This window comes from Pelobates fuscus, chromosome 1 (genome assembly GCF_036172605.1).
Source record: "Pelobates fuscus isolate aPelFus1 chromosome 1, aPelFus1.pri, whole genome shotgun sequence".
Classification (NCBI taxonomy): Eukaryota; Metazoa; Chordata; class Amphibia; order Anura; family Pelobatidae; genus Pelobates; species Pelobates fuscus.
This window is the reverse complement of record NC_086317.1, coordinates 87927554-87954892: the sequence shown is the minus strand read 5'-3', so window position 1 is coordinate 87954892 and position 27339 is coordinate 87927554. Positions and strand designations below refer to the sequence as shown.

The following is a 27339-nucleotide window of genomic DNA, read 5'->3' as shown; positions in this document are numbered from 1 at the left end:
TGTTTACCAGCATAATTCTTGCCTTTTAATAAGGATCTTTACATTATCAGGAAGCATAATTATGTAACTGGCTTGAGCTTTATGACCCTTTATAACCCTCTGCATTAGATTTTGCCATTTGTCTCCATATCAGTACCGTGCCTAACAAAAAATATTGGTTTAACAAATTCTGGACAAATGTTTAAAGACCCAATTTTTGGTTTCAAGTGTGGAGGGCTACTGTATTAGATTGGCACTAGTTTTGCTCATCCACGAAAATAAATTAAATAATATTTCACTTTGTCCTCCTCATTGGCAAGGTTTGCTGTTGCTGTGCTGGACCGAACTGGATTATGCCACTCGTTAAGTCTTTAGCGAGTGACATAATAAAACTCGCTATTGTGAAAAATAAAACGTTCTAGATGATTTTCAGTGTTTAATTCAATTGTGTAAATTTTAGAAGAGATATCATTCCCCTTTAATCAACAGTAGTATTCTTCACAGATCTCCTGGGTGTTCTCACACTGTTTTTTTTATTATAAAAGCATTGCCATTTGTGTTAGCAAATCATTATAAATATGCAAAGTGTGGAGAGATAATGCATTACATAAACATTAGTTTGGGCTATCTACTTAACAGGGCATTGCAAATTGACAAAGAAATTAAAAATTATAGGTTGAAACAGACAAAATGAAAAGATACGGGATTTGCAATTCCCGTAATTCTCCACAGTTTCCATTTTAGTGAATAAACCACATTAAGTCCAATGCATATATTTTAAATCCATTTTAATAACATTATTCTGTATTCATTAATAACGAAGGCATAGGGTCTCACACTGGACAGGCTCCAATTGGAGTTGGACTTCTTTTGATCACTATTAGATATTTGCTAACATCTCACCCCGAGAGCACTCGGCCTTGCACAGGTGTTTGTATAAGAGGATTAAAATACTGCTGCTGTATAGAAAGTCTGAGAAATGCAGAGGGACTGTACATTTATCAGTTTGCTACTTGTATGACGTTTCCAGGGGGGAAACGTCTCAGGCAGCGTTTGCTTGAATGGAGTAAGGCAGCCAGCAAGCAGCACATTAAGTATGTCTGTGTGGGAACAGCCAGAGAACCACACAGCTAATGACGCGCAGAGCATTACAAATCATCCTCCCATTAGGCAGATTAAACAAAAAAGGTAGCAATTTGTTCAGATTACCAAAGCCAGCCATCAGCACATTACCTGATCTGCCCCAAAAAAAAGGAAGGAAAAAAAACATCATTTCTAGTCCGCAATGAAAACTGCGTAATAACAAGCCAGATTAGGACATCTGGTCTTTAGCACCTACTTAAGACTTATTTTCAATTTTCTCCACCATATTTTTCTCCCAAAGTTAGCATTTCGTTGTCAGTAGAACACTGGTGCTCCCTCCTTAAAAAATAAAAAATAAAAAATAAAAATAGAAAACAAGTGTTTAGCTTGCTATGGTCTCTAGAGCCCTGGTACACTTAGTCTAAATCTTTACTTGCCTATAATGGCACTGGTATTGTACTAGTAATATTGCCAGCAGAGCGATGGTACTGCATTCTAAAAGGCTTGCGTAGCTTGCTAGGAGACAAGGTACTGCATTCTAAAAGGCTTGTGTAGCTTGCTAGGAGACAAGGTACTGCATTCTAAAAGGCTTGTGTAGCTTGCTAGGAGACAAGGTACTGCATTCTAAAAGGCTTGCGTAGCTTGCTAGGAGACAAGGTACTGCATTCTAAAAGGCTTGCGTAGCTTGCTAGGAGACAAGGTACTGCATTCTAAAAGGCTTGCGTAGCTTGCTAGGAGACAAGGTACTGCATTCTAAAAGGCTTGCATAGCTTGCTAGGAGACATTGTACTGCATTCTAAAAGGCTTGCGTAGCTTGTTAGGAGACAAGGTACTGCATTCTAAAAGGCTTGCGTAGCTTGCTAGGAGACAAGGTACTGCATTCTAAAAGGCTTGCGTAGCTTGCTTGGAGACAAGGTACTGCATTCTAAAAGGCTTGCATAGCTTGCTAGGAGACATTGTACTGCATTCTAAAAGGCTTGAGTAGCTTGTTAGGAGACAAGGTACTGCATTCTAAAAGGCTTGCGTAGCTTGTTAGGAGACAAGGTACTGCATTCTAAAAGGCTTGCGTAGCTTGCTAGGAGACATTGTACTGCATTCTAAAAGGCTTGCGTAGCTTGCTAGGAGACAAGGTACTGCATTCTGAAAGGATTGCGTAGCTTGCTAGGAGACAAGGTACTGCATTCTAAAAGGCTTGCGTAGCTTGCTAGGAGACAAGGTACTGCATTCTAAAAGGCTTGCGTAGCTTGCTAGGAGACAAGGTACTGCATTCTAAAAGGCTTGTGTAGCTTGCTAGGAGACAAGGTACTGCATTCTAAAAGGCTTGCGTAGCTTGTTAAGAGACAAGGTACTGCATTCTAAAAGGCTTGCGTAGCTTGTTAGGAGAAAAGGTACTGCATTCTAAAAGGCTTGCGTAGCTTGCTAGGAGACATTGTACTGCATTCTAAAAGGCTTGCGTAGCTTGTTAGGAGACAAGGTACTGCATTCTGAAAGGCTTGCGTAGCTTGCTTGGAGACAAGGTACTGCATTCTAAAAGGCTTGCGTAGCTTGCTAGGAGACAAGGTACTGCATTCTAAAAGGCTTGCGTAGCTTGCTAGGAGACATTGTACTGCATTCTAAAAGGCTTGCATAGCTTGTTAGGAGACAAGGTACTGCATTCTAAAAGGCTTGCGTAGCTTGCTAGGAGAAAAGGTACTGCATTCTAAAAGGCTTGCGTAGCTTGCTAGGAGACATGGTACTGCATTCTAAAAGGCTTGCGTAGCTTGCTAGGAGACATGGTACTGCATTCTAAAAGGCTTGCGTAGCTTGCTAGGAGACATTGTACTGCATTCTAAAAGGCTTGCGTAGCTTGCTAGGAGACAAGGTACTGCATTCTAAAAGGCTTGTGTAGCTTGTTAGGAGACAAGGTACTGCATTCTAAAAGGCTTGCGTAGCTTGTTAGGAGACAAGGTACTGCATTCTAAAAGGCTTGCGTAGCTTGTTAGGAGACAAGGTACTGCATTCTAAAAGGCTTGCGTAGCTTGCTAGGAGACATTGTACTGCATTCTAAAAGGCTTGCGTACCTTGCTAGGAGACGAGGTACTGCATTCTAAAAAGCTTGCGTAGCTTGCTAGGAGACATGGTACTGCATTCTAAAAGGCTTGCGTAGCTTGCTTGGAGACATTGTACTGCATTCTAAAAGGCTTGCGTAGCTTGCTTGGAGACAAGGTACTGCATTCTAAAAGGCTTGCGTAGCTTGTTAAGAGACATTGTACTGCATTCTAAAAGGCTTGCATAGCTTGCTAGGAGACAAGGTACTGCATTCTAAAAGGCTTGCGTAGCTTGCTAGGAGACAAGGTACTGCATTCTAAAAGGCTCGCGTAGCTTGCTAGGAGACAAGGTACTGCATTCTAAAAGGCTTGCGTAGCTTGCTAGGAGACAAGGTACTGCATTCTAAAAGGCTTGCGTAGCTTGCTAGGAGACAAGGTACTGCATTCTAAAAGGCTTGCGTAGCTTGCTTGGAGACAAGGTACTGCATTCTAAAAGTCTTGCGTAGCTTGCTAGGAGACAAGGTACTGCATTCTAAAAGGCTTGCGTAGCTTGCTAGGAGACAAGGTACTGCATTCTAAAAGGCTTGCGTAGCTTGCTAGGAGACAAGGTACTGCATTCTAAAAGGCTTGCGTAGCTTGTTAGGAGACAAGATACTGCATTCTGAAAGGATTGCGTAGCTTGTTAGGAGATACTGTAGTGGATTCTAAAAGGCTTGCGTAGCTTGTTAGGAGAAAAGGTACTGCATTCTAAAAGGCTTGCGTAGCTTGCTTGGAGACATTGTACTGCATTCTAAAAGGCTTGCGTCGCTTGTTAGGAGAAAAGGTACTGCATTCTAAAAGGCTTGCGTAGCTTGCTAAGAGACATTGTACTGCATTCTAAAAGGCTTGCGTAGCTTGTTAGGAGACATTGTACTGCATTCTAAAAGGCTTGCGTAGCTTGTTAGGAGACAAGGTACTGCATTCTGAAAGGCTTGCGTAGCTTGCTTGGAGACAAGGTACTGCATTCTAAAAGGCTTGCGTAGCTTGCTAGGAGACAAGGTACTGCATTCTAAAAGGCTTGCGTAGCTTGCTAGGAGACATTGTACTGCATTCTAAAAGGCTTGCGTAGCTTGCTAGGAGACAAGGTACTGCATTCTAAAAGGCTTGCGTAGCTTGCTAGGAGACATGGTACTGCATTCTAAAAGGCTTGCGTAGCTTGCTAGGAGACAAGGTACTGCATTCTAAAAGGCTTGCGTAGCTTGCTAGGAGACAAGGTACTGCATTCTAAAAGGCTTGCGTAGCTTGCTAGGAGACATGGTACTGCATTCTAAAAGGCTTGCGTAGCTTGCTAGGAGACAAGGTACTGCATTCTAAAAGGCTTGTGTAGCTTGCTAGGAGACATGGTACTGCATTCTAAAAGGCTTGCGTAGCTTGCTAGGAGACATGGTACTGCATTCTAAAAGGCTTGCGTAGCTTGCTAGGAGACATTGTACTGCATTCTAAAAGGCTTGCGTAGCTTGCTAGGAGACATTGTACTGCATTCTAAAAGGCTTGCGTAGCTTGATAGGAGACATGGTATTGCAGTCTAAAAGGCTTGCGTAGCTTGCGTAGCTTGCGTAGCTTGCTAAAAGGTTAGCATTACCAGTAGAGCAATGGTGCTGCATTAAAAATGGTGAACATGATTTGTCCGTAGAGCAGTGCTACTGCGTTCTGAAATGTCAGCAATATTTCCCAGGAGTGTGCTGGTTATGCATTCCAAAAGTTTTAGCAGTATTTGCTAGTAGAGAGAGAGAGTACTGCATTCTAAATTATTAGTATTGCTTGCTATTAGAGAGCTATTACTGCGTTCTGAATAATTAGTATTGCTTGCTAATAGAGAGTTCTGCACTCTAAATCATTAGCATTGCTTGCTAGTAGAGAGCTAGTACTGCATTCTAAATGCTTAGTATTGCTTGCCAGTAGAGAGCTAGTACTGCATTCTAAATGCTTAGTATTGCTTGCCAGTAGAGAGCTAGTACTGCATTCTAAATTATTAGTATTGCTTGCTAATAGAGAGAGTACTGCATTCTAAATGAATAGCTTTGCTTGCCAGTAGAGCGATGGCACTGTATTTTGAAAGTTTACCATTTCTTGCCAAACAAATATGTACTGCATTTTGAAATATCAGCATTACTTATGAATAGGGCCCTGGTACTCCTATTTTCACCGGCTCAGTTTTTGCCAGAAGCACCTTGGTGTTCCTCTTGTAAAAAGATGCAGTGTACAATAACCAAAGTGAAATGTAAATCTGGTATAATATCAACTTTGAAGGGCTATTAAGGGATAATATTCAGGAATTCATTGGGAAGAACTTTGTTATTAGCAATAATCAGCATGGTTTTATGAAACATAGGCCATGTCAAACTAACTTAATTGCATTCTACGAAGAAGTAAGTAGAAATATAGATCAGGGTGTTGCAGTGCATGTGATCTACTTGGATTTTGCCAAGGCATTTGATATGGTTCCTCACAATAGGTTAGTCTTCAAACTAAAAGAAATTGATCTAGATGAATATTCTTGTTCTTGGGTAGGACATTGGCTTAAGGATAGAGTACAACGAGTTGTCATTAATGGTACATTTTCAAGCTGGACAAAAGTGGTAAGTGGTGTCTCTCAGGGTTCTGTTTTGGGACCGCTTCTATTTAACATATTTATAAATGATCTTGAAATGGGCATTGAAAGCCATGTATCAGTGTTTGCAGATGACACAAAACTTTGTAAAGTAGTAACGTGAGCAGGATATTGCTTTGCTGCAGAGGGATTTGAATAGATTGGGGGACTGGCACTAAAATGGCAGATGAAATTTAACGTAGAGAAATGCAAAGGAAATGGAACATTTAAGTTACGAAGAAAGGTTTAAAAATGTAAATTTCTTTAGTTTGGAAAAACGGCACCTGAGAGGGGATATGATAACATTATAGAAATATAGTACAAACATTTATCTGGAAATCTATTCATAAACAGGGCTATACATAGGACACAAGGTCACACATTTAGGCTGGAAGAAAGGAGATTTCATCTAAGGCAAAGAAAAGGTTTTTTTACAGTAAGAGCAATAAGGATATGGGATTCATTGTCTGAAGAGGTGGTTTTGTCAGTCTATACAAATCTTTAAACTGCAATTGGATACATACTTGCAAAAACATAACATACAGGGATATAATTTCTAATTAGTGGGGTAGTAGCTGCTTGATCCAAGGAGACATCTGACTGCTGTTTTGAAGGAATTTTTTCTTAGTTTGTTGCAAAATTGGAAGCGCTTCAGACTGGGTTTTTTGCCTTCATTTGGATCAACAGCAAAAACATATGTGAGGAAGGTTGAACTTGATGGACGCAAGTTTCTTTTCAGCTATGTAACTATGTAACGTTGCAAGTTCTCAATTAGTACATCACACAGAACCAGGAAAACCCACCTGTCATCTACTGTGTCTAGGTGGACAAAACTCCCATCTAGGGAGCTGCAGCTTGCTGAACTATTTTATAACAAAAAGAAAACCCTAGTGAAGAGGCTTTTTTTCTTTTTTTTATCATAATAAACCCCTTTTTAAAAATGAAAAGTGCAGTGATATCTTTCCCCCAGTAAGTTGGCGGATAGCGTTCATGTTTACTTGTAATACATTGTTAGTACATTTTGTGTCTTTTTCCTTACTGCCAGTCTGACCTGGTAATTGTTTCTCCATACCATCGCCATCCATTTACAGCTGACATTTCAAAGAAGCATTGAAGCTGATTGAGAAGGATCACATGAGGCCAACTAAAATCCTATTACTCCAATGCAAATTGAAGCATTGACCTAAAAGATTCAAATTAATGAGCCATCGTTTAATCTATGATAACACATGCTTCACAAATCCGTACGAGCCTTGTAGGAATAGGGAATAGTTTTCACAAATCGCTGATCCAGATATATGTAAAATATATATAATGTAGGTACATTTGAAGATATCTTACTTTCTGATTTGACACTTCTTTTTGTCACTATTATTTCAGACACAGAGGGTTCTGTGAACTAGGCTTTGGAATTCCTCCACATGGTGTCCAAGTAGCATGCCACCAGTACGACCAAAGTGCTCTTTAAAGGGATACTTTAAGCACCGAAACCGTTTTAGCTGAAAGGAACATTATAGCGTTAGTAATACAAATGTGTTCCTAATGCTATAGTGTCCTAATACCAAGTTACCTTATTGGGCCCCACCTAAAAGACAATTGAATTGGAAATTAATTTAACAGTGTGTCTTTAACTGTACCAGATCTACTTGGTAAATCAAGTAAGAAATTACCAGACTACATACAAAATGCTTAAAGAAACTGTGTACTCACTATAACAACTTCATCTAATTGAAGTTATAGTGCCTGCAATAGATCCCTACTACGAAGTGTCCACACATTTTTATTTTATTTTAATAATTAGAAGGCTTGGACCTGTGTCTTCAAGCCACACCTCCAAACCCACTGGATTGAAGAGCCAAGACTATTACTTCCTGGTTCTCATACTCCGGCATACCGTGATAGCATGATGTCATGTGAGGAGGAGCAGATGGCAGTGCCAAGGCAGACTCCTAACGGAATCATGTATTTTGTAATGTTGACACACGGAAGGGGCCTAAAAATAACTAGGGACAGTGAGACTATAGCGTTAGGAATACAGATTTGTATTCCTTATACTATAGTGTCCCTTTAATGTTAATGATATTTAGGTCTCTCCCAGTGAATATCATTTCTAGAAACATCAAACAACAAAATCCAAATTCATATATAATTTATTTATATAACTTGTCTTTTATTATAGATTCAGTGAATGGGAGAATGTTTCATTATCTTATTTAGTTGTTTGTATTCGCAACATCACTGCATTGTTAGTGCCGATAGTGAAAAGGTTAAAGTTCATTAGGATTGTACCTGATGCCTTCAATACTGGGGACATCCTCCGTTCACAAATGATTCCCGACAACAAGTATCTTATACAGGAAGCTACTGATGTCCTGCTTTCCAACCGTCTACAATTCCTGCTAACAGTTCATTCACCTAATACATTCATCTATTGTAATTAAGAGCTGTGTTGAACTGCTTTAGTGAAACTAAGTAAATAAAGCACATTAAGTAATTCCCAGTCGATATTCTGTGTGAGGGATGGAGGGGAGGGTTATTCCACTGTGGTAAATTAATCTAGACCAGATGGAAGAGTCAATGCGTTATAGATTTTATTTCTTTTGTTTGTGTTTACTTTACCTTCATAAGTCAACTGTTCCTTTACGCTTCTTCACTTTTATGTTCTCTCTCCCCCTCGTTTCTACACTTTTCTCACCTCTTAGAAGAGCATCAGTAGGGCATCTATTGATGAGTCTCTTTTTGGACACAACCGCAACACACGTTTTTTATGTGTGCAAACAGTACATTTGTTTTATATGTTTATTTATAATGATTCATAAGTATAACAAGTATTTTCTGCTTCCTTGTATAGTTACAAGGTTTACAAAGTCAACTGGAGTTCTTGGAGCAGTCGATGGTGGATAAATCTGTGGTAAGCCGACAAGAAGCCAAAATCCGTGAGTTGGAGACACGTCTGGAGTTTGAGAGAACACAAGTCAAACGTATGGAGGTAAGGGTGGATCCTATCTAGGGATGCCAGTACCCTAGAAATCCTGTTTTGACTTTTACCATTAAATGCTGTAATCCAGACGTAGATAAGAAGCAACTGCATTGCCAAAGGCTAGCCATCACTGCTGTTGACTATATCCGTGCAAACCTGATGATGTTTCAGAGCTGAAGCTGTCTGTCAGGAGAAAAGAATAGATTACAAATGAATCTGTAGAATATTTTCATTCGCTTTGACATTCTGCATCCAAAATGCCTCAAAATTCATATAGCTAGTTTAAAACCTGTCATCCAGAAAACCTTTTCCTGGTAAGTTCTGAAATTAAAACTTTGTTGTTTTGGATCTTCAGCAGCCGTATTGATTACATAATATAACTGGCAAACATTCAGACACACCACGGCTGATGAATGACTAGTTAGTTGAGAACACATTGGTGTGCTTGCTTCCACCATACTTGTAATCTATACCTCTACACCAATCCCTTCATGGGTAATTTACAGTTAAAAGTGTGTGTGTGTGTGTTTTCTATAATGTAGATGTAATGTTATGCTGTATAACATACCGCAAGGGCACTCTTCGTAGATCTAAAGTACAGGTCAGAATACTGAACAATCTGTTTGTCAGTGGAGACAAATTTGTTTTAACTCGTTTTTTTGTCCACACTGGTTTGTTGGTGTAGAGCCTCTGCTGGTGCATGCTGTGCCTTCTTCTCTTCTTCTTCAGCACGGCTTGCTGTATTGTATGCTTGAATGCAAAGGGATCGTTTGTATTAGCTGAACTAATCTGTTATGCTCGTGTTTACTATTGGCCTAATAAGCATCTAAATTATTCTCCCAAATCTGTTTTGCCTCCTATGCTGCTATTCTTTACTTAGATGCTGTACATCTTGGAAAGTTTCAATGAATAAAGGCAAACCTCTCCACTATAATTTGTTTAAAGGGACTAGCTGTATGTACGTGATTATCCATCAGTCTGTCTGCCTGACTATCAAGCTAGTTGTCGATCTCGCTAGCTCGTTAGCAAGCTATGTACTTGTATAGTACATAAACAGGGCAAGTGTTGCATATCACTTGCATGTCTAGACTATAGATTGTTTGATGGCTGCTTTCTCTGATCTTTGCGTTTAATTTAACCTTTTCCATGCATTTATCAGCATTGCGAAGCCTCGAGAGTATATGAGGCATGTAATATTAATGTGTCCCACTAACCCTCGAGACTCTTGAGGACATAGCAAAGATTTATGAGTGAGCTTCTATCGGCATTATGATGTCATTGCATTCCCACAGTAGTGTGCTGAGCAGAGCAACATCTGGGTGTATATAAATAAGGCAGTGCTATTTGTCACCGGCTTACAGTCTGTTGTCTGCTAGACAAATAAGAATAAATTAGGACCTTGACTGTGGTCCTTGAGCTTAAAATGCATTCAATACAGGGAGCGTAGCTTTAAAATGAATCTTATATATTATACCATCCGTTCCTAGTGTAGCTTTTGTGCCTTGAATGTAAATTTTTATATGTGGAGAGGACACCCCTCCTTGTTTGATGCTTCTTGTTTGTATGGATGCATGCGCCTATTTTTAATAGTGTATTGCTTTGTGTAGATCTTATTAACTTGATAGCAAACACAAATTCAGGGCACCATAGCAACACTGAGAACATATCTCCAGACCAGTCCCCAAAAGGCTTCTAGAGATTGGACAGTCTTTGTGTGCTGCACAATGTCCTCCTAGTGGTGAGACAAGGTGCTGCATAATGGAGCAAGGGTATTCCAGAATCTGCTATTGCCTCATGTATAGACATCCTGACACAACACTAGAAATTGGGAATATAATTGCTGTCTCTTCCATATTTACTCTATCCAGTTCATTATCAAGGAAAATAAATCCATTTCAAGGCAATGTGTATGTTTGTCGGTGTTTGTGTGTGATTGAATAGTTATGTAGCTAAGTTTGATTGAGTGGCTAGTTGTGTGTTCACATGTGCAGAACAATCTATAGCTAAATAGGTGTGTGTGTGTGTGTCAGTCAGTGTCAGTGTCACACATAACATTTGGAGTGCCAGATTTTTCACTACACACAAAACTGAATTTTATTTTATATCTATGAACATTTAAATCAATAAAATGATTGTGGGAAAACCTGCCACACAGGCAGAGACACTATTATATTGCGAGCAATTGTTGAACCTATTTTCTACAAGTGGTACTTTTTTATACACCTCTCTAAATGTATGTCTGCCTTAGAGAAGCTTTGAGAATGATCAATACAGATTAAATGAATTTAGATTCATATTATTTGTTTGAACAAAAGAAGAAAACTGTTTTAGCCTCTCTGTCAAACAGTATCTTCTCAAGTCATTCTTTGGCAACACAGAATCCTTTTTTTCCACATGGTGATTTTAGTTTCTTTTTTGCTTTTGTCTTGTGTGCTGTTTTGGGGGGGCTTATATAAATGTTACTATATGCTTTACCTGTATCCAATGGCACATGTGAGAGGAGAAGAGGTGCTGACTATATATGTGTACTTATAGGAGTCTTGCATATAACGAGTGGAAGGTCACTTGTTGACTATTGAAGTAAAGATAACTTAAGGTAGCAATAGTATTTTGCTGTTTGATAACTTATCAATACCAGAACAATGCCAAAACCAGTATGACGTGCACTCAACTTCCTACTAGGTCTCTGAACTTCTTTGTTTTTAATTACGGATTACTGACTTTATTTCACGTACAATGTATTAAAACTGAATTTCTCTTTAAAAATAGATGTTTTGATTTTACTGTAGGGGTAGAAGCAAAAAAATGCAACTGTAATCTTTAAAAAGTCAATGCTCACATGGCAAATGTGTGAGTATAAGGGAGGGATAGTTGGTTTCAGTAACTTTTCATAATAGAAACCTCTAAGCAACACTCAAAGCACCATAACCACTACACGGGCTGTAGTATCATGGTACTTGGAGTGTTCCTTTAAGTAGGAAAACTCAATCTGTTTTTCACTCTGGGAGGTGCAAGAAGTATACTGGTACTGACTGATCGTTATCTGTGAGGACCACACAAGGGAGCAAAAATGTAATATGTTTTTAAAAGTGAATGGCTTGTTTCAAATTTCCTGGTGCATTTAAAGAAGGGGGAAAAAAAGGGTTTTAAAATTAAGTGAGTGTTAAACTGTACTGCTTCATTAACAAAACTGTAAACATTCAAAACACACACTGTTCTTTGCTGGCACTTACTGACCGTGGGTTTGCCTTTGCAGAGTCTAGTTGCCCGATTAAAGGAGAACATGGAGAAATTGACAGAGGAGAGGGACCAGCGCACTGCAGCAGAGAATCGGGAGAAGGAGCAGAACAAAAGGATGCAGAGGCAGATCCGAGACATGAAGGAGGAAATGGGGGAGCTGGCAAAAAAAGAGGCAGAGGCCAGCCGCAAAAAACACGAGCTGGTCAGTGTAAAAAAAAACGCAACTATGTCCTTAAATCCTTATATTTGCAGCTAGAGAGAAAGACTAATGTGTGCATTTGCTGTTCCTCTTTTCAGAAATATTGTAGATTTGTCAGTTTAACATATTTTTGATAAAGACAGTAAAATCGACATTTCTTCATTTTTATGGCTTTCCAGTTTTTTTATTGTTTTTTTTTTAATGTAATAATTTTTTTTTTAAACAAAAGTTCTTAATACTCTGATCACCATGGCCTGGCCAGTGCAATGTAAGCTCACTGGACTTCTTGCATAGATAGATTGTTGTGTATAAAGGCTACAAATGTTTTATTAAAGCCCACAAGCAATCCTTTTTGTTTCAGTATATGTGATTATGCATATATCTGCACCCCCACCTGAGTAATTGCTATATTTTGTAAATCACTCTGGATAAAGACACTATATATGTTATGTACCGTTAAATTAGTTAATAATGATTGCAGGGGCTCACTGGTGGCTGATTTTGAGTGATTTGAAAAAAAAAAAAAATCTCTCGTCTGGGGCTCAGAGGAAGTTTCACTTCCGACCAACGTTACACAGCAATGATAGGCTCAGAGTGTGAAAATAGTTTGACATAGTAATGTGCGTTACAGCATTACCCTTTTTCCCATTGTAAACACTCTACAATGAGCTGTTGCTGTTATGGTGTTTTGAGTGTCACTATATATCTGTGAATAGGAAATGTTTTGACTCATGGATTATTTGGTGACTGTTGTTTCCATAGGAAATGGATTTGGAGAGTTTGGAAGCTGCAAACCAAAGCTTACAATCAGACCTGAAGCTTGCCTTCAAACGCATTGGAGACCTCCAGGCAGCTATTGAAGATGAAATGGAGAGTGATGACAATGAAGACCTCATTAACAGGTAGAACCAGGCTCACTTATCCTGCTCAGTAAATATCTTTCATATCACTTGTCTCAATCGTTTCACTTACATGGTTTTATTTATTTCGATTTTCTTTTCCTTTTTACATGTTCTCATGACATGTTTTATTTCCATGTTTTCAGTTTACAGGACATGGTGACCAAGTATCATAAACGAAAGAATAAAAAGTGAGAATACAAAGTTCTTCCATAATTTGTTTAACTTGCCCCCTTACTCTCGGCATGCTCAAAGCATCTACCCCATATTCCATCCCTTTGTGGAGCCGCGTAACTCCTGTAACTGCATGGTTCCTTCTGACCCAGGAAACTGCATGTCCTTTTAATAACCCCCAATTAACCCATTACTCTGCCTGAAACAAGAAACTTGACTTGATATTTTAACTACTATTATTTTGTGTACGTTAAGTTGTCTTCTGCTCTCAAGATTCTTTTTTTTACAAGCGAATGTAAGCAAACGTGATTTGGTTACTGTTTGGGAGATTAATAGTACAAATATCCTGTTTTTGCAGGTTTTTCTTCTACCGAGCTACACTTAAAATTCCCAACATGAAACTTTGTGTGGTCTCTAATAGTCAACTAATTATCACAAAATATTTTTTTTCGGTGCTGTCCTCAATTTGAACTGTCTAGAGGTTATCAACTGGCAGCAGACTGGTCTGTCTGCAAAATTGTTCATAATTCGTTGTAGTTTTGCCAGTTGGATGTCAGTCAGGTACATGTGAGATGAGAACAGAGAGGGGTATAGTTAGTAATGGGGATATAATATTTTTTTTTTAAAACAGCTGATTGATGTTGAGAAAACAAGAATTTTCTTCTGGAAGTTCACAGCAGTGCTAGTTATGGACATCACTTTTATGTCAGATTGCACAGTGTAGAGGACCACTATAGCATTTTAAGTAACCCCATGTACAGTAGTCACATGAACTTGTATTCTAGATAAACTCAAACTGAGCCAAATTCTGTACGAACAAGGAAACCATTATAGCTGGAAGATTACCAAAGTGTTGTGGTTTTGCTAAATGTATATAAAACAGTGACTGTTTTAACCAATTATCTGTTTCTGTTTGCGATTCTCTGTATAAGAAGACCATTGCGCAGTGCACATTCTTCTGTGTAAATCTCCATCAGAGGGAATGCAAGCTGCACAATGCTTCCGTACTATTACAGTGAATGTGAATTACTATCATCTTCCCCCTTTCCGTGTTTGAAATGGCCCAAGAGAGATATCTTAGGTTTAGGGGATCATTAAGAATATTTAATGCATGTGCCTGCAGCTGTGTGTATTATATAGCTCATTATATAGATCAAAAACAAAACAAGGTCATTTATTGGCACAAACTAGTATACAAACACCCTTTTTGCTGGTTAATCAAACATACTATTATTGCTCTGGCGCTTTCAGATGTCAAATATACAAAACATACAGAGCTCCTAGATATCAGAAGGAAATGAACAGGTGAAATTGGATCTGGAATAAGGCCACATAGGAGCTATGCATTATATAGTATCTCTATACCAGGGCACTGTTACATCTAAAATAAAAAAAAAAAATATTTATTGGTAGAATCTTTATAAAGAAAACTAATCGTAGGCTTTCATTGAATTTTCAACACAATCAGAAAAACTAAATGAGTCAATGTAGGGTCTGCTTTGAATTATGCGGCTCTCGATTCTTGGCAAAATGTCTCAATGGGTGCAGTGTTGCCATTTGACACTAGCCGTTACTTGCATACAGGCATTTAGCAACATGTCTGGTAGATCCTAAACTAGCAGGATCTTTGACGGATCCCTGTTTTTTTACTTGTATGCATGTATTCAGAGTACACCAGTGATATAGGCTTGGGGCAGACAAAGCTACCAGGAGCTGAATACATAGCTGAAGAAAATGGTGAGATTTAGGTTCCCCCATTTCCACGAAACTGCCCTCTCCCCTTTTGTAAGAAGGTCAACCAAGTGGCTGTCCTGCTTTAAGGCTGGTAAAACATCATGGGCTTTGTAATTCACAGCTGCGGCATGTCTTTTGGCCTCCTCTGCTCTGCACCAACAAAACACTAGATTTATATAGAATGCTGCAAGATTCACAAAATCAGTCTTGTAAATCCCAAATGAGCCTGCCTGTGAGGAAAAGGCACAAGAAAAATGGTCAAATTAAACATATAAAATTCATCATTACAAAATTATATTGTACAATAAGGTAGTCTACTGCACTTAGTGATTAAAATATCATTTTAAATAAATAAAGTACAAAGTGTGTAAAGCATTGGGGTGTGGGGGGAGGAAGGGGAGAACAATTTCTGCATGCATGCGTTACTTGTAAACCCATCGCCAGGCTTCAGACTGCGTTAAATTTCAGCTACTGTTGTGCAAGTTGCTCTGTTATCTGGAGTCACAGCCGAAGCAAATGAGGTGGTCAGGACCATTTATTATGCAATGAACATTTTTTGCTTTATTAATTTTGTGGTTTCCATCTATAAAAGTTGGATTTTAATCTCTTAGTGTTTCCCACGCAACACATCTTTCTAATGTTGAATTTTATGTGCCTGCTTTTTATAGGCCTTACCATACAGAGTACATGGTAGTTTCGGAACAAGTAAATTGTTCACAGTATGAAAGCTTCTACTAACAAAAATATTAATTAATGTAGTTTCAGCCTCAGGGAGAAAGCCCTCGCTAGATACCTTTTTAGTATACCATTTAGAGATGCATTAAATCTTTAATGGAACGTTTTGTAAATATTTTATACACTGCTGAATTCTCGATATATTGCCAAATAACAAGATTAGCAACAGCCAAATTCCATTCCATTTCCAGGTCCCACTATTATTTCAGTTTTGTTTTTCCCCATGTGTGATTATTGATTGCTTTTTAAAAGCTACATATTTGTGCAATGTTGTCTGTTCGCTTTGCCAGTTAGTCGGATCCTACATTAGGACTTTGGGGAACCAGTGTTGGCATAGCAGCATTAAGTGGTGTGATGAGTTAGGATACAGCAGTGTTGTTAAACTGAATATTTCTGCTGTACTATTTAAAGTGTCAAAGGCATATGTCCTGCTTATTAAAACTCATAGTCTTGGAGGCCAACCTGATCAGAGATATGTCTGCTGGTGTTCGCAAGCTGCTGCACTCACCTGTTAATAGAAAACTGTCACTTTATATAAAAGAAGGCAGACTGGGTGTCATTTCACAGAATGAAAATCTTGTATATGTTAACATTTTATATATATATTGTGTGTGTGTCTCTATGTATTACTATACTAGGGCATGTAAAGTAAACACATTTTCAGTGTTCATCATAGATGCAGATACTCTGTGTCAATGGTAGGCCATTCCGGTACTCCTTCCCTCCCCCCCTTCGATGCTTTATCATTATGGCTGAGCTTTATAGGAGATATAGTCCACAACATCTGGATTGCGAAGGTTGCCTTGCTCTATGCAGAGTTAAGAAACGACTAGCACCTTTCATTTTAGTTTGTGTGTGTTTATAATATTTAGTAGTTTTCCCTCTCTCTTTCTGTCTTACTCTGTCACTAGTTATGTTTGTAGCCTTTATTAAGTTAAAAAGATCTGGCTTCTCATGTATTTATAGTACGTAAATCCACCGCAAATGGCTCCGCACCAAGGTTCGTATTGGTACAGCAAGGAAGAGGTTAAGTTACCATACAAGATCTGGAACCAGTGCTGTGCCTCGTGTCTCTAGACAGTTAAAAGCCTAATGCTGGAGGATAAATCGCTCATTGCAGCTAATGCCACGTACCTGTTTCCAGACATGCTTTCAATTTTAGCAATGTTTCCGTGCTGTCCCGGGAGATTCCTCTCTGCTGTCTCAATTGTGGTGGTAGAAGGAGGGGTTGGATGAATCGTAGGAAGAGGGGAAGACAGGAGGGATTTGTGGGGGTGAAGGGAGGTGGTGTTGGTGTTTATACCATTATCCAGCCAAGCAGGAAAAATTATTTCGATTTACTCAGAGCACAGCTACAGTTTCTGTTCCCCGGCATGTAATGAGAGCAGGAAGCTGCTCAGTATTCAGACGGCATCGCAAGGAAATGCTTTAAGCATGCAGAGAATGGATTTAGCAAAGCTACACAGCGGTGTCGGAAATCAGATCAGCGCTACACTAGGGTTTGGGGGGGTGGGGACGAATGTTTCACAATGCTGAGAGGAGGCGGCAGTTTATGGCCCAGCTACATATGTCAAGTGGATTTACAAGTTTTGCAGGGTCCCGGTGTAGGTGTAAGTCAAATTGGTGATAATAATGGCCTCTGGTTGCCCCCGTACTGGCTTTAAACACACTGTTTACGTGGTCCATCAAATTGTTATTCATCTCGAAGGAGAGCGTCGTTAAAATGGACCAATTCTTCAAGTACCTCTCTTTTCACTTACTTCAAGGGACTGTAATTCTAGCTCAGCGGCCCAAGACGTTTTAAAATATATTTTTCAAACAAATTTATAAAAAAACAAAAAAAATAAAATAATCCGACACATTACATTAATAAAAGGCCCGTTTTTCTAATTCCATAAAATGCGGGAGCATATTTCTATCTAAGGAAAGCTTTGGATTCATACATTGTTTAGAATCCGTTTTTAGAGTACAATGTTCAAGGATAAGTAAGGTAATATAAAAACCCAATTATAAATTCCTCCTTATAGTTTTAGTGCTTGTTGTCCAATAGTAATGCTAATTGTACAATATTAAGTTGTACAAGTCTACCTGTCAATCGAATAGTTAATGTCCCAGCCTGCAATTTATAGTACACCTGTCCATCACCTATGAAACATTGAACAATTGTTCCAAGAATTACCAATCTTACAAAATTAGCTCCGCCCTGGTGGGAAAATATTTTAAGAAAATGTATGTATGTATTTTTATATATATATATATTTTAACAGGTCTGTATAGATATCTTTGGATGACACATTGCTGTGACAACCATCTTTTTAATATATTCACAGCTGCAAATTCATTTCCTTTACATAGCATCGCTAAATATTATGGAACACTACCTTGGCTGAAATCTACGCTCCTGTTTTTTACAGCCTTTCTTTACCACCCAGCCTTCTGCCCTGCTCATCTCCAATCAGGATGGCAGGACAGAAATGCTGAAATATTTATTGATTTTAAATTATTGTAACAGGCGGATCGGCTTAAATTACCCGTGATCCTTCCAGGTTTGCAAGCATCTGCCTCAGTGAGCCTGTCTTCAAAGCAATTGGCATTCTCATTTAATCCTAACCCTTTACCAAGTTGTTATAATGACATGAGTAGATTTTAAATTTAACAAGGTGCTGTGGGAGATGGTACAATTGTCTAACGGAGTAGCAGTGGGAAATACAGGTTTGTTTAAAAAAAAAAAAAAAAAATATGACATGTTCTATTGAGTTGATGGCCAAGAGGTTAAAAAGGATTAAATTAGCAGATGACTGGTTAATGTATTTTCTTCCCAATTAGTTTTTTTAATGTCCCTGCTACTTGTACTTTGTGAGTTAGCCATGAACCTCTGGTTATTCTTCTCAGTTTTACCATTATTTTTTATTTTTATTTAGCAAATTTACAAAGGTGTTAATAGGTGTTTTGCTTTGCTATGATGTAGCTGTGGGGTAATTGACAGGATTGTTACTGCATCTCTTAAAGGAACACTATAGGGTCAGGAATGCACCTTGAAAACTTACCTTATATCCAGCAATGGCAATTGGCTCACCTCAATGTGCCTCCTTGGCTGACTTCATCAGAACTGATGATCTCAGCCAATCACAATGCGGATTAGTTTGGCTGAGATTACTGTGGGGGTGGGGCCAAACACCATGCTGGCCAATCAGCATCTCCTCATAGAGATGCATTGAATCAGTGCTTCTTTATAGGGACAGTTTAGTGTCTCCATGCAAAGTGTGGGATGCTGAATGTTGGTGCTGCACATTGTGCAGCATTGCCCCAGGAAACACCCCCAGTGGCCCTCTGTGGAGTGGGTACTGGAGGTGTCCCTCGGCAGCAGTGTAAACACTGTCTTTTCTCTGAAAATACAGTGTTTATAGCAAAAAGCCTGCAGGGAGTGACTATACTCACCAGAACAACTGCATTCAGCTGTAATTATTCTGGTGACTATAGTGTCCCAATTATGCCTATTCAGCCAGTATTAAATCCCCTTAAGTCTCGATTTTACAGTCCAGCAGAAGTCAAGGTGCAAGTTATATGACAAACACAGATGTTCACTAAAGTGTGGATTGCTGGCAATTCAAAGTGAATTTCAAATTGTAGGTAAAAAAAAAACCATAGTGAAAACATAAATGCCTTATTTTTTTCCAACTCTAATGTTAAAATCAGAAAATTGGTATTCCCTCTGATTCACTTTGAATTGCCCAAAATTCTGTGATCAACAATAATCTTGAACCTGGATATTGTATTTCCTATTGGCGTTTAAACACCAGAGGCTACCATTTTCATTTTATCTGATAACGTTCTCATTGGGATAAATAGTTTTAATAATGTATCAATGTGAAATGTTTTATCTGGGAAATACGCTGTTATTTACAGTATAATCCTATCACCAGACATATGGTCTCAATCTGCGTGAATGTGTCTAGGCTGAAAGTTGGGATATGTGTGAAAATATGTAGTTGGTCACATGAAGGGCAGTCTATTTATATTCTTCACATACTGTATAATGAGCTGATGTATAAATGTTGCTATTTCTAAGAAAACATTTGTAATTTTTTTTAAATCTAATTTCGTGTAGTGTGATACCAGCTCGTTAGAACTAACTCCATAGTCTTATTTGTTTTTATTTTTTATTGTATGTATCATCAACCCCTTCCTGTATTAGGACAATGATTAAGAATGTAATACAATTTGATAAGATCTCTTACTTAAAGGGACACTATAGTCACCAGAACAACTACAGCTTAATGTAGTTGTTCTGATGAGTATAATCTTTGCCTTCAGGCATTTTCATGCAAACACTGCATTACATTGCCCCTAGGGACACCTTCAAATGGCCACTGGAGGTGCTTCCTGGCTCAGTGCTGCAGAGTAAGCAGCACGGCCGTTCAGCATCTCCACACTCTGCATGGGGACGCTGAATTTTCCTCAATTGCTGAATTTTCCTGCATTGATTCAATGCATCTCTATGAGGAGGTGTTGATTGGCCAAAATGGCATTTAACCCTGCCCTCTTGCCTATTTTGAAAATCTGCAAATCTCATGATGTCACCAAGGGGGCGGGGTCAGTGCCGGCAGACCTGTGGAGAGCTGAAAATACAGTAAATTTGAATTGCTTTTAGGGGGAGACAAGCCACCTAAACGGTGGTTTTAACACTATAGGGTCAGGAATTCATGTTTGTGTTCCTGACCCTATAGTGTTCCTTTAACATTTGGTTGTAGTAGTCATTACTACAAGGTTATATCCACCTGGACACCTCTAACACATCAGACAAAGATTTACAGAATTGGAAGTGCACTACAGGAGTGCATGCCCCAGAAATGGATGAGGAGTTACGGGAAATATAGTGTGTTTATTAATGTTCCATACTAATTGTCAAATCAAGAAGATATTCTTAGAAATGTGTTGCTTTATCCTACCCTTTCAAGCTAAATGTTTAACCTTCAATGCTCCCCATGTATTGCCTATATATTAAAGTTGCCTAAATAACTCTTGAGACTAACCTTAGATGAAGAATTAAAGTATTTGTGATCATCCATCTCTCTCTTACTTGTTTTTTCTTTGACTCTTGTTAATAGCTGTTTGATTTTATCTGACAGTGATGGAGATTCTGATGCGGACTCTGAATTAGAAGACCGAGTGGATGGGGTGAAATCTTGGCTTTCCAAGAACAAAAGTTCCTCCAAAGCTTTCTCAGATGATGGCAGTTTAAAGAGCTCCAGGTCAGTATTAATATGCAAGAATAGTATTTTTTCCTAGCTCAGGCAGACAAATGGGTTCAAACAATTAATGCAACCTCTTTGTACACGTGTGAAATAATCTTTCAATCTTACCAATAAATGTGCAGATTAAATTTGCATACCTAGTTGAAGGGACCTGTATTTTGTAGTCCTCGTAATTACCCAATGCAGGCACTGCTCGAGGTGCATTATTTTAGGGACACTATTGGTATCAAAACAACTTTAGGTTAATGAAGCAGTGTTGATGTACACATCATACCCCTGCTTTTTTACTGCTCAATTCTCTGACCTTTAGGGGTTAAATCATTTTTGTTTCTGTTTATGCAGCCACTGCCACACATCCCGTGGCTGTGACTGACACAACTTGCGTAAAAAAAAAAGGTTTCACTTGAACTTGCTTTAAACATATTTATTCCCTGCTCTGTATATTGAACTGTAATCACAAACAGGAAGCTCCTGCAGGGTCTAGAAGGCTATTAACAGAGCAGGAGATAAGAAATTCTAGTGTGCAATACAGAAACCTAGAATACCTAGGTTCATTTTCATAAGGTGCATTGGAAGACTGTGAAAGCTACATACACGCAGGTGTGACCAGAGCTGTAAAAAAAACAAAAAAAAAACTGCTTCATTAAGCTAAAGTTGTTTTGGTGCCTATAATGTCCCTTTAGGTTTTAGAAAAACAAAACCGAGTAAACCGCATAAAAAGTTTCTTCTTTCTGAACAGTGATATATTTATCACCTTAGGCTCATAATGATGATTACCTTGTTTCTTCATGCATTCCACTATGAAACAGAATGTATTGCTTTTGGATGACAACTTCACCTTTACATCTGCAGGTCTAGTCAAGCTTGAAGTGCAGTACTTGTTCTAACATGACTGTTGTCGCCATTATTGGAAATTTAAAAAAAAAAAAAAAAAATCAATGCTGTTTTGTGTGGAATGATGAAATTGCCAAAACCTATGGAATGTTTGCCGTTTTAATTGGCTAGGTATTGCCTTCGTGTCAGTGTATATTTACATGTCTCCCGATTTTCTTGATCATGGTTAATAACACTTGGGCATTGATTCAGAGAGCTAAAACTATAAACTTGAAGAAATATATCCCTTCTTTCTCCACATGTGTTATAAACACGTCTTCAAGAAATGTTTATTTTAAAAATCTATTCCTCTGTTGAGAGTCATCAAGAAATTCTGTGCGTCATTAACCAGAAAACCAATCAGAATTTATAACTTGAGGTACTCTCTCAGCAGTCTGAGTTGCATAAAGTATTAGTCATTTCTGTATAATTAGCAACAGGCCAAAAACCACCACTAGAACAACCAGGTCCCCAGATTAATTTGGCCAGACTTCTTTTTTATAATGGGCAGACTCAAAACGATTTATCTGTCAGCACAGTTGGACAACATTTTTATCTAGGCAAATGATAAATGTTTAGAAGCCAGAACCACATTACAATGTGTTTTTTTTGTGTTGTTCCATTTTTTTAATGGTCATTTTATTACTTTTTTTTTTTTTTTTTTGTGAATTGATGCCATTTGTATCAATGGCATGACTGAAACCCAGTTCCTGCGCTTAACTATCTTCTGATGCTCAGATTTAACTGGAAAATCTATAGACCATTCTAAAGACGAGACACTTGCACATCTACGTAATCATTTTTGCAACAAAAAGTAACTTTTTTTTTCCCTTCAAGTAAATCTCTGTAAAAGGTTTTGTTTTGTATTTGTTTACACTTGTTAACTATTGTATTATTCATTTAAAACACATGAACCAATTTTTTTGTGTATAAGAAGCATTCAATACATTTTCTAGTAAGTCTCTATAAGGTGACGGTTATCTTACCTTTGTTTGCATTTTCTGTTGGATAAGTGCAGTTTTCTATATATTCGTTGAAGTACCTTTGAGCTTCACTCTATATAAGAGTTCCTTTTTTTCCAGCTTGAGAGAATTCTCATAAGCTACAAGCATTCGTGCCAGATGTGAACTTTAATAATTCGCCAATACAAATTACCAGGAAGCATACTAAGCATTGTTGCATTACTCTGAACTTTTCTTTCTGTTTTCTTCATTTTTTGTTCTGTTTTCTAATGTTTTACTTCCGTTTCTGTGCCTCATTTTAACTATTTCTACCCTTTCCTTTACTTTCTACCTAAATTCAATCATCTCATTTCATCACACTCAAAAGTCAAAAGCTTGGCCAGAGCACAGAATTGAAGGAAGGAAAAGATATAAAGTCAGCCAAATCATTCAAAGAGCTGGAGGATAGACCAGTATCTGTTATGAGTTCTCTTAGCTATAGAAAGCGGGGAAACCTTAAGGACTCTATTGGTGGGAAAGGCGACGAAGGCTCACTGTTTTCCACTCTTAAAGAAAGGCCGGAGTCTCCAGAGAGATCTTTCCGGAAAGCCCAGAAAGACTCTACAGGAAGCGTTTTTGATGATACAATGTCCATTAACTCCTCCTACAGGAAATCTCAAGGTAGTGATGACCTGGATGACCGAACTTCTATGGTCTCCCAAGCATTCACTGAAGCCTCTAGTCGTGCAAGGAGAGGGCTTGACAAGAGGTGGTCAGTCACAAGTCCAGAGTTTGATAAAGTATCTGTTGTGTCCAGCCGTAGATCTAGTAGGCGGGGTATAGAAGACGAAGATGACACAAAATCAACTCTAAGCTTTGGTATTACAAGTCCACCCATTTTAAGACGTAGTACATCCAAATTAGATGAACCACGCAGTGTCCTTCCTTCATTAAGCCCCTCACTTAGTAGACGCTCCGACTATGCATTGGAAAGTCCAACATTAGGAAACCGATCTGATACTCGTTTGTCTATGGGCAGAAGCTCTATGGACGATTTTGATGATTCAGTTAGCATTGGTTTTAGTGATACTAGATCTTTATACAGTCACCATTCCTCTGGACGTAGTTTTTCAGTACCTCCCCAGTCAAGAACTCCAGCACCAGATGAGAATGAGATCGAAACCAGAGATCCACAGCCTGTTGGACATCGCAGTTACTTGGATCCTGATTTAGAGGCTGCAATCAATGAAGTTCTAAGCTATAAACCTATAAAGTTCAAGAGAAAGAGTCTGGAACCTGATTCAGAAGATGGTGATAATGATGATGCTAAAAGTGTGAGAAGTATGAAGAGCTTGCATAAAGAGAAGACTGAATCATCCTCTGGGCTTAAGAGGTCTGCTTCTGCTATGGACTTTTCTAGAGCCCCCAGCAGAAAGAGCAAGGCTCGGAAAAGCAGCTCTGAGTCGGAGTCTGAAGATGACCGTAAGAAGAAAAAGTCCAAGAAGCGTTCCAAAAAATCAAAGCGCAAGTCCAAGAAAAAGGAGTCTGAATCCTCTTCATCTTCATCATCTGAATCAGACTCTTCATCAGGATCTACAGTGTCTTATCGCAGTGGTGGTAGTGTGAAAAAAGGCCCAAAACACAGAGATCCGGAGTCAGATGATGAAAGACCTCAAGATTCCAAGGAAGGAGAAAAAAATAATAAACAATCAAAAAAAGATGATAAGAAAAGGAAGAAACGGGTGGATAATTTAATGATGAAGTACCTCTATCGCCCTGAAAGCGATTAAAGCAGTAGGTGTTTGCTTGAAAGTGTGGATCTTGCATGACATGCACGGAGTGGATTACTAACATACTCAAGATTTTGGATTTTATATGTGAAGAATGTTCCCTAACAAATGGACAACTAACTGTAAATCTGTTTTAGGTTTATGGTCTACAAGGATGAATATTGTTTTATAAGTTTTTGCTTTAGTGTGTTGTGCACAGTTCAGTTAATAATGCATTTTTCTTTATTAAGAACTATTTGGATTTATAGTTGCTTGGATAACACTTATTTTTATATCCATTTTATTTTATGCGCACCATTGTTTATTTATAGTTCTAGTTTACCTTTGAAGTCACCAAAGATTTTTAGGTTACTGCACATTTCCGAAATATTTTTTTTTCACAATCTAGATTGAAAAATAATTTGTGCCCTAACCACTATACATGTTTATTTTTGCAAAACTGTAAGCCATGTACGCGAGCTTCACTTAACATAATGCTCAGCCAGTATTTAAGCTGGCTTTGAATTAATGAAAATGTTCATTTTTACAAAACCATATTTATATTGTTCGCTTGCTTGCATTTTTACCATTTTTTTTACCCTGTTAGAATGAAATACAAGATATACAATAGCTGCTTTAATTAATTTAAGTGATTATGGTTCATTCCCCCTTTATAATGAAATGAGTTCCTTTTTAACTATAATCTCGCGTTGTCATTTTTAGCAGTTTACTAATATTTACGATGCAATTAATAGTTGTGTTTTACTGTATAGAAGGAGATGGTAAGTATAAAGTACTTGGCCTTTAGAAAACGTACTCAACACAGCAAGCGATGTACATAGTGGGTAAGGAAATTCAGTATTAGCACATAGAATGCATGAATACATATCCATGCTTTGATTTTGGAAGACGGGTAAAGATGAACTTTGCAATTTGGAATTGCAGATTTTATTTCTGTGTTCTGCAAATTGAAAGAAAAGACAGATGATTCAATTTGAAATGTATTTTCAGTGACGCCAAGTGCACATTTTCGCTACTGCAAGTTATTTCTGTTTTTGTCCTATTAGTTGCTGACTCCTTTGGGAGCTGATATACTGCAATACAGCAGACGTAAAGGGACACTCCAGGCACCCAGACCACTTCTGCCCATTGGAGTGGCCTGGGTGCCAACTCCCACTACTCCTAACCCTGCAAGTGTAATTATTGCAGTTTTCTATAAACTGCAATAATTACCTTGCAGGGTTAACTCCACCTCTAGTGGCTCTACTAGACAGCCACTAGAGGGAAGTTCCTGGATTATAGCACAAATTATCTGTGTTAGAGCGTCGCTGGACGTACTCCCGCTGTGTGAGGACCTCCAGCGTCACTCATTTCCCCATAGGAAAGCATTGAAAATCTTTTTCAATGCTTTCCTATGGGGAGACCTAATGTGCATGCGGTCTCCCCGGCCAGTGGTCGGGATCAGTCTCGCCCACCGGCTGACGGAGTTAGAAGGAGGAGCGGCGCGGTGGAGGAGACAGCGACAAGGGACATCGTCGCTGCCTCAGGTAAGTGACTGAAGGGGTTTTCACCCCTTCAGTAACCGGGGATTGGGGGGTGGGAGGGAGAGGGAACCTGCAGTGCCAGGAAAACGGATTGTTTTCCTGGCACTGGAGATTCCCTTTAATACATGTCACATTAAGTATATTGCAATAGTTTGAACTTTTATTTATTTAATTATGTTTTTATTACTGTATATACTCGAGTATAAGCCGAGGGCCCCTAATTTTACCCCAAAAAACTGGGAAAACTTATTGACTCGAGTATAAGACTAGGGTGGGAAATGCAGCAGCTTCTGGTTAATTTCTAAATAAAATTAGATCCTAAAAAAATTATATTAATTGAATATTTATTTACAGTGTGTGTATATAATGAATGCAGTGTGTGTATGAGTGCAGTGTGTGTGTGTGTGATGCAGAGCCTTGGTGGGGGATGGGCATTTTTTATTATTATTTTAATATTATAATTTTTTAGAATTAGTAATTTTTTTTACTACATTTTATTTATTACATTTTTATTTATTTTTTTCGTCCCCCCTCCCTGCTTGATACATGGCAGGGAGGGGGGCTCTCACTCCCTGGTGGTCCAGTGGCATTGGCGGTTCAGTGGATGGGGGCTGGCAGGAAGCACTTTCCTCTCCTGCAGCTTCTGTCAGCTCCCTTCTCCTCCGCGCCGGTCTGGTCAGCTCCCCTGTCAGCTCACCGTGTAAGTCTCGTGGCCGCGCTCTGACCCCGTGGCTCTCGCAAGACTTACACTGGGAGCTGACAGAGGAGCTGACCGGACCGGTGCGGAGGAGGAGGGAGCTGACAGGAGCTGCAGGAGAGGTAAGTAAACGCTCTCTGCCAGTCCCCCTCCTACCCAGCCCCCAGTCTGTATAATGGCAATGTAAATTGCCATAATACAGACATTGACTCGAGTATAGTCGAGTTGGGGTTTTTCAGCACAAAAATTGTGCTAAAAAACTCAACTTATACTCGAGTATATACGGTAATTAAAAGTGAAACAGTGAGAATTGTACCATAGCATATTTAGTGTTTTGCACAAGTGAATTTTGGTGCTAATACATTATATACACATTTGGTAATGCAGACTACCCTGCTAGTAGTATTGGTATAGTTAAATAATGTTCTGTTATAGAGTATTTCTCTTAAAACATTGTGTTGTTCCCTATATACAGAGCCAGATAACGTAGAGGTTATTGGAGCTGAAGCTCCAGGCCCCGATGCAATAAGACCCAGCTTCCTAACTTTTTTTGTTTTGAAAAGTGATTTGACAAGAAGCAC

The 27339-nt window shown here is 38.7% G+C and overlaps 1 protein-coding gene across 20 annotated transcripts in view; it reads left to right on the top strand.

Moving 5' to 3' along the window:
- The window catches only part of MYO18A (myosin XVIIIA), a 277949-nt gene that overhangs the window by 238980 nt on the left and 11630 nt on the right, over positions 1-27339 (top strand). For 14 of the 20 annotated variants that reach the window (XM_063449986.1, XM_063449993.1, XM_063449990.1 and 11 more), the window contains 6 exons: positions 8570-8707; positions 11955-12140; positions 12900-13039; positions 13183-13227; positions 20809-20931; positions 23137-24542. In XM_063449986.1, the coding sequence (XP_063306056.1) occupies positions 8570-8707; positions 11955-12140; positions 12900-13039; positions 13183-13227; positions 20809-20931; positions 23137-24538 (2034 nt within the window). In that variant the 3' untranslated portion in view covers positions 24539-24542. The remainder of the gene's footprint in view (positions 1-8569; positions 8708-11954; positions 12141-12899; positions 13040-13182; positions 13228-20808; positions 20932-23136; positions 24543-27339) is intronic. The other 6 variants (XM_063450000.1, XM_063450002.1, XM_063449998.1 and 3 more) reach the window with 3 other exon arrangements.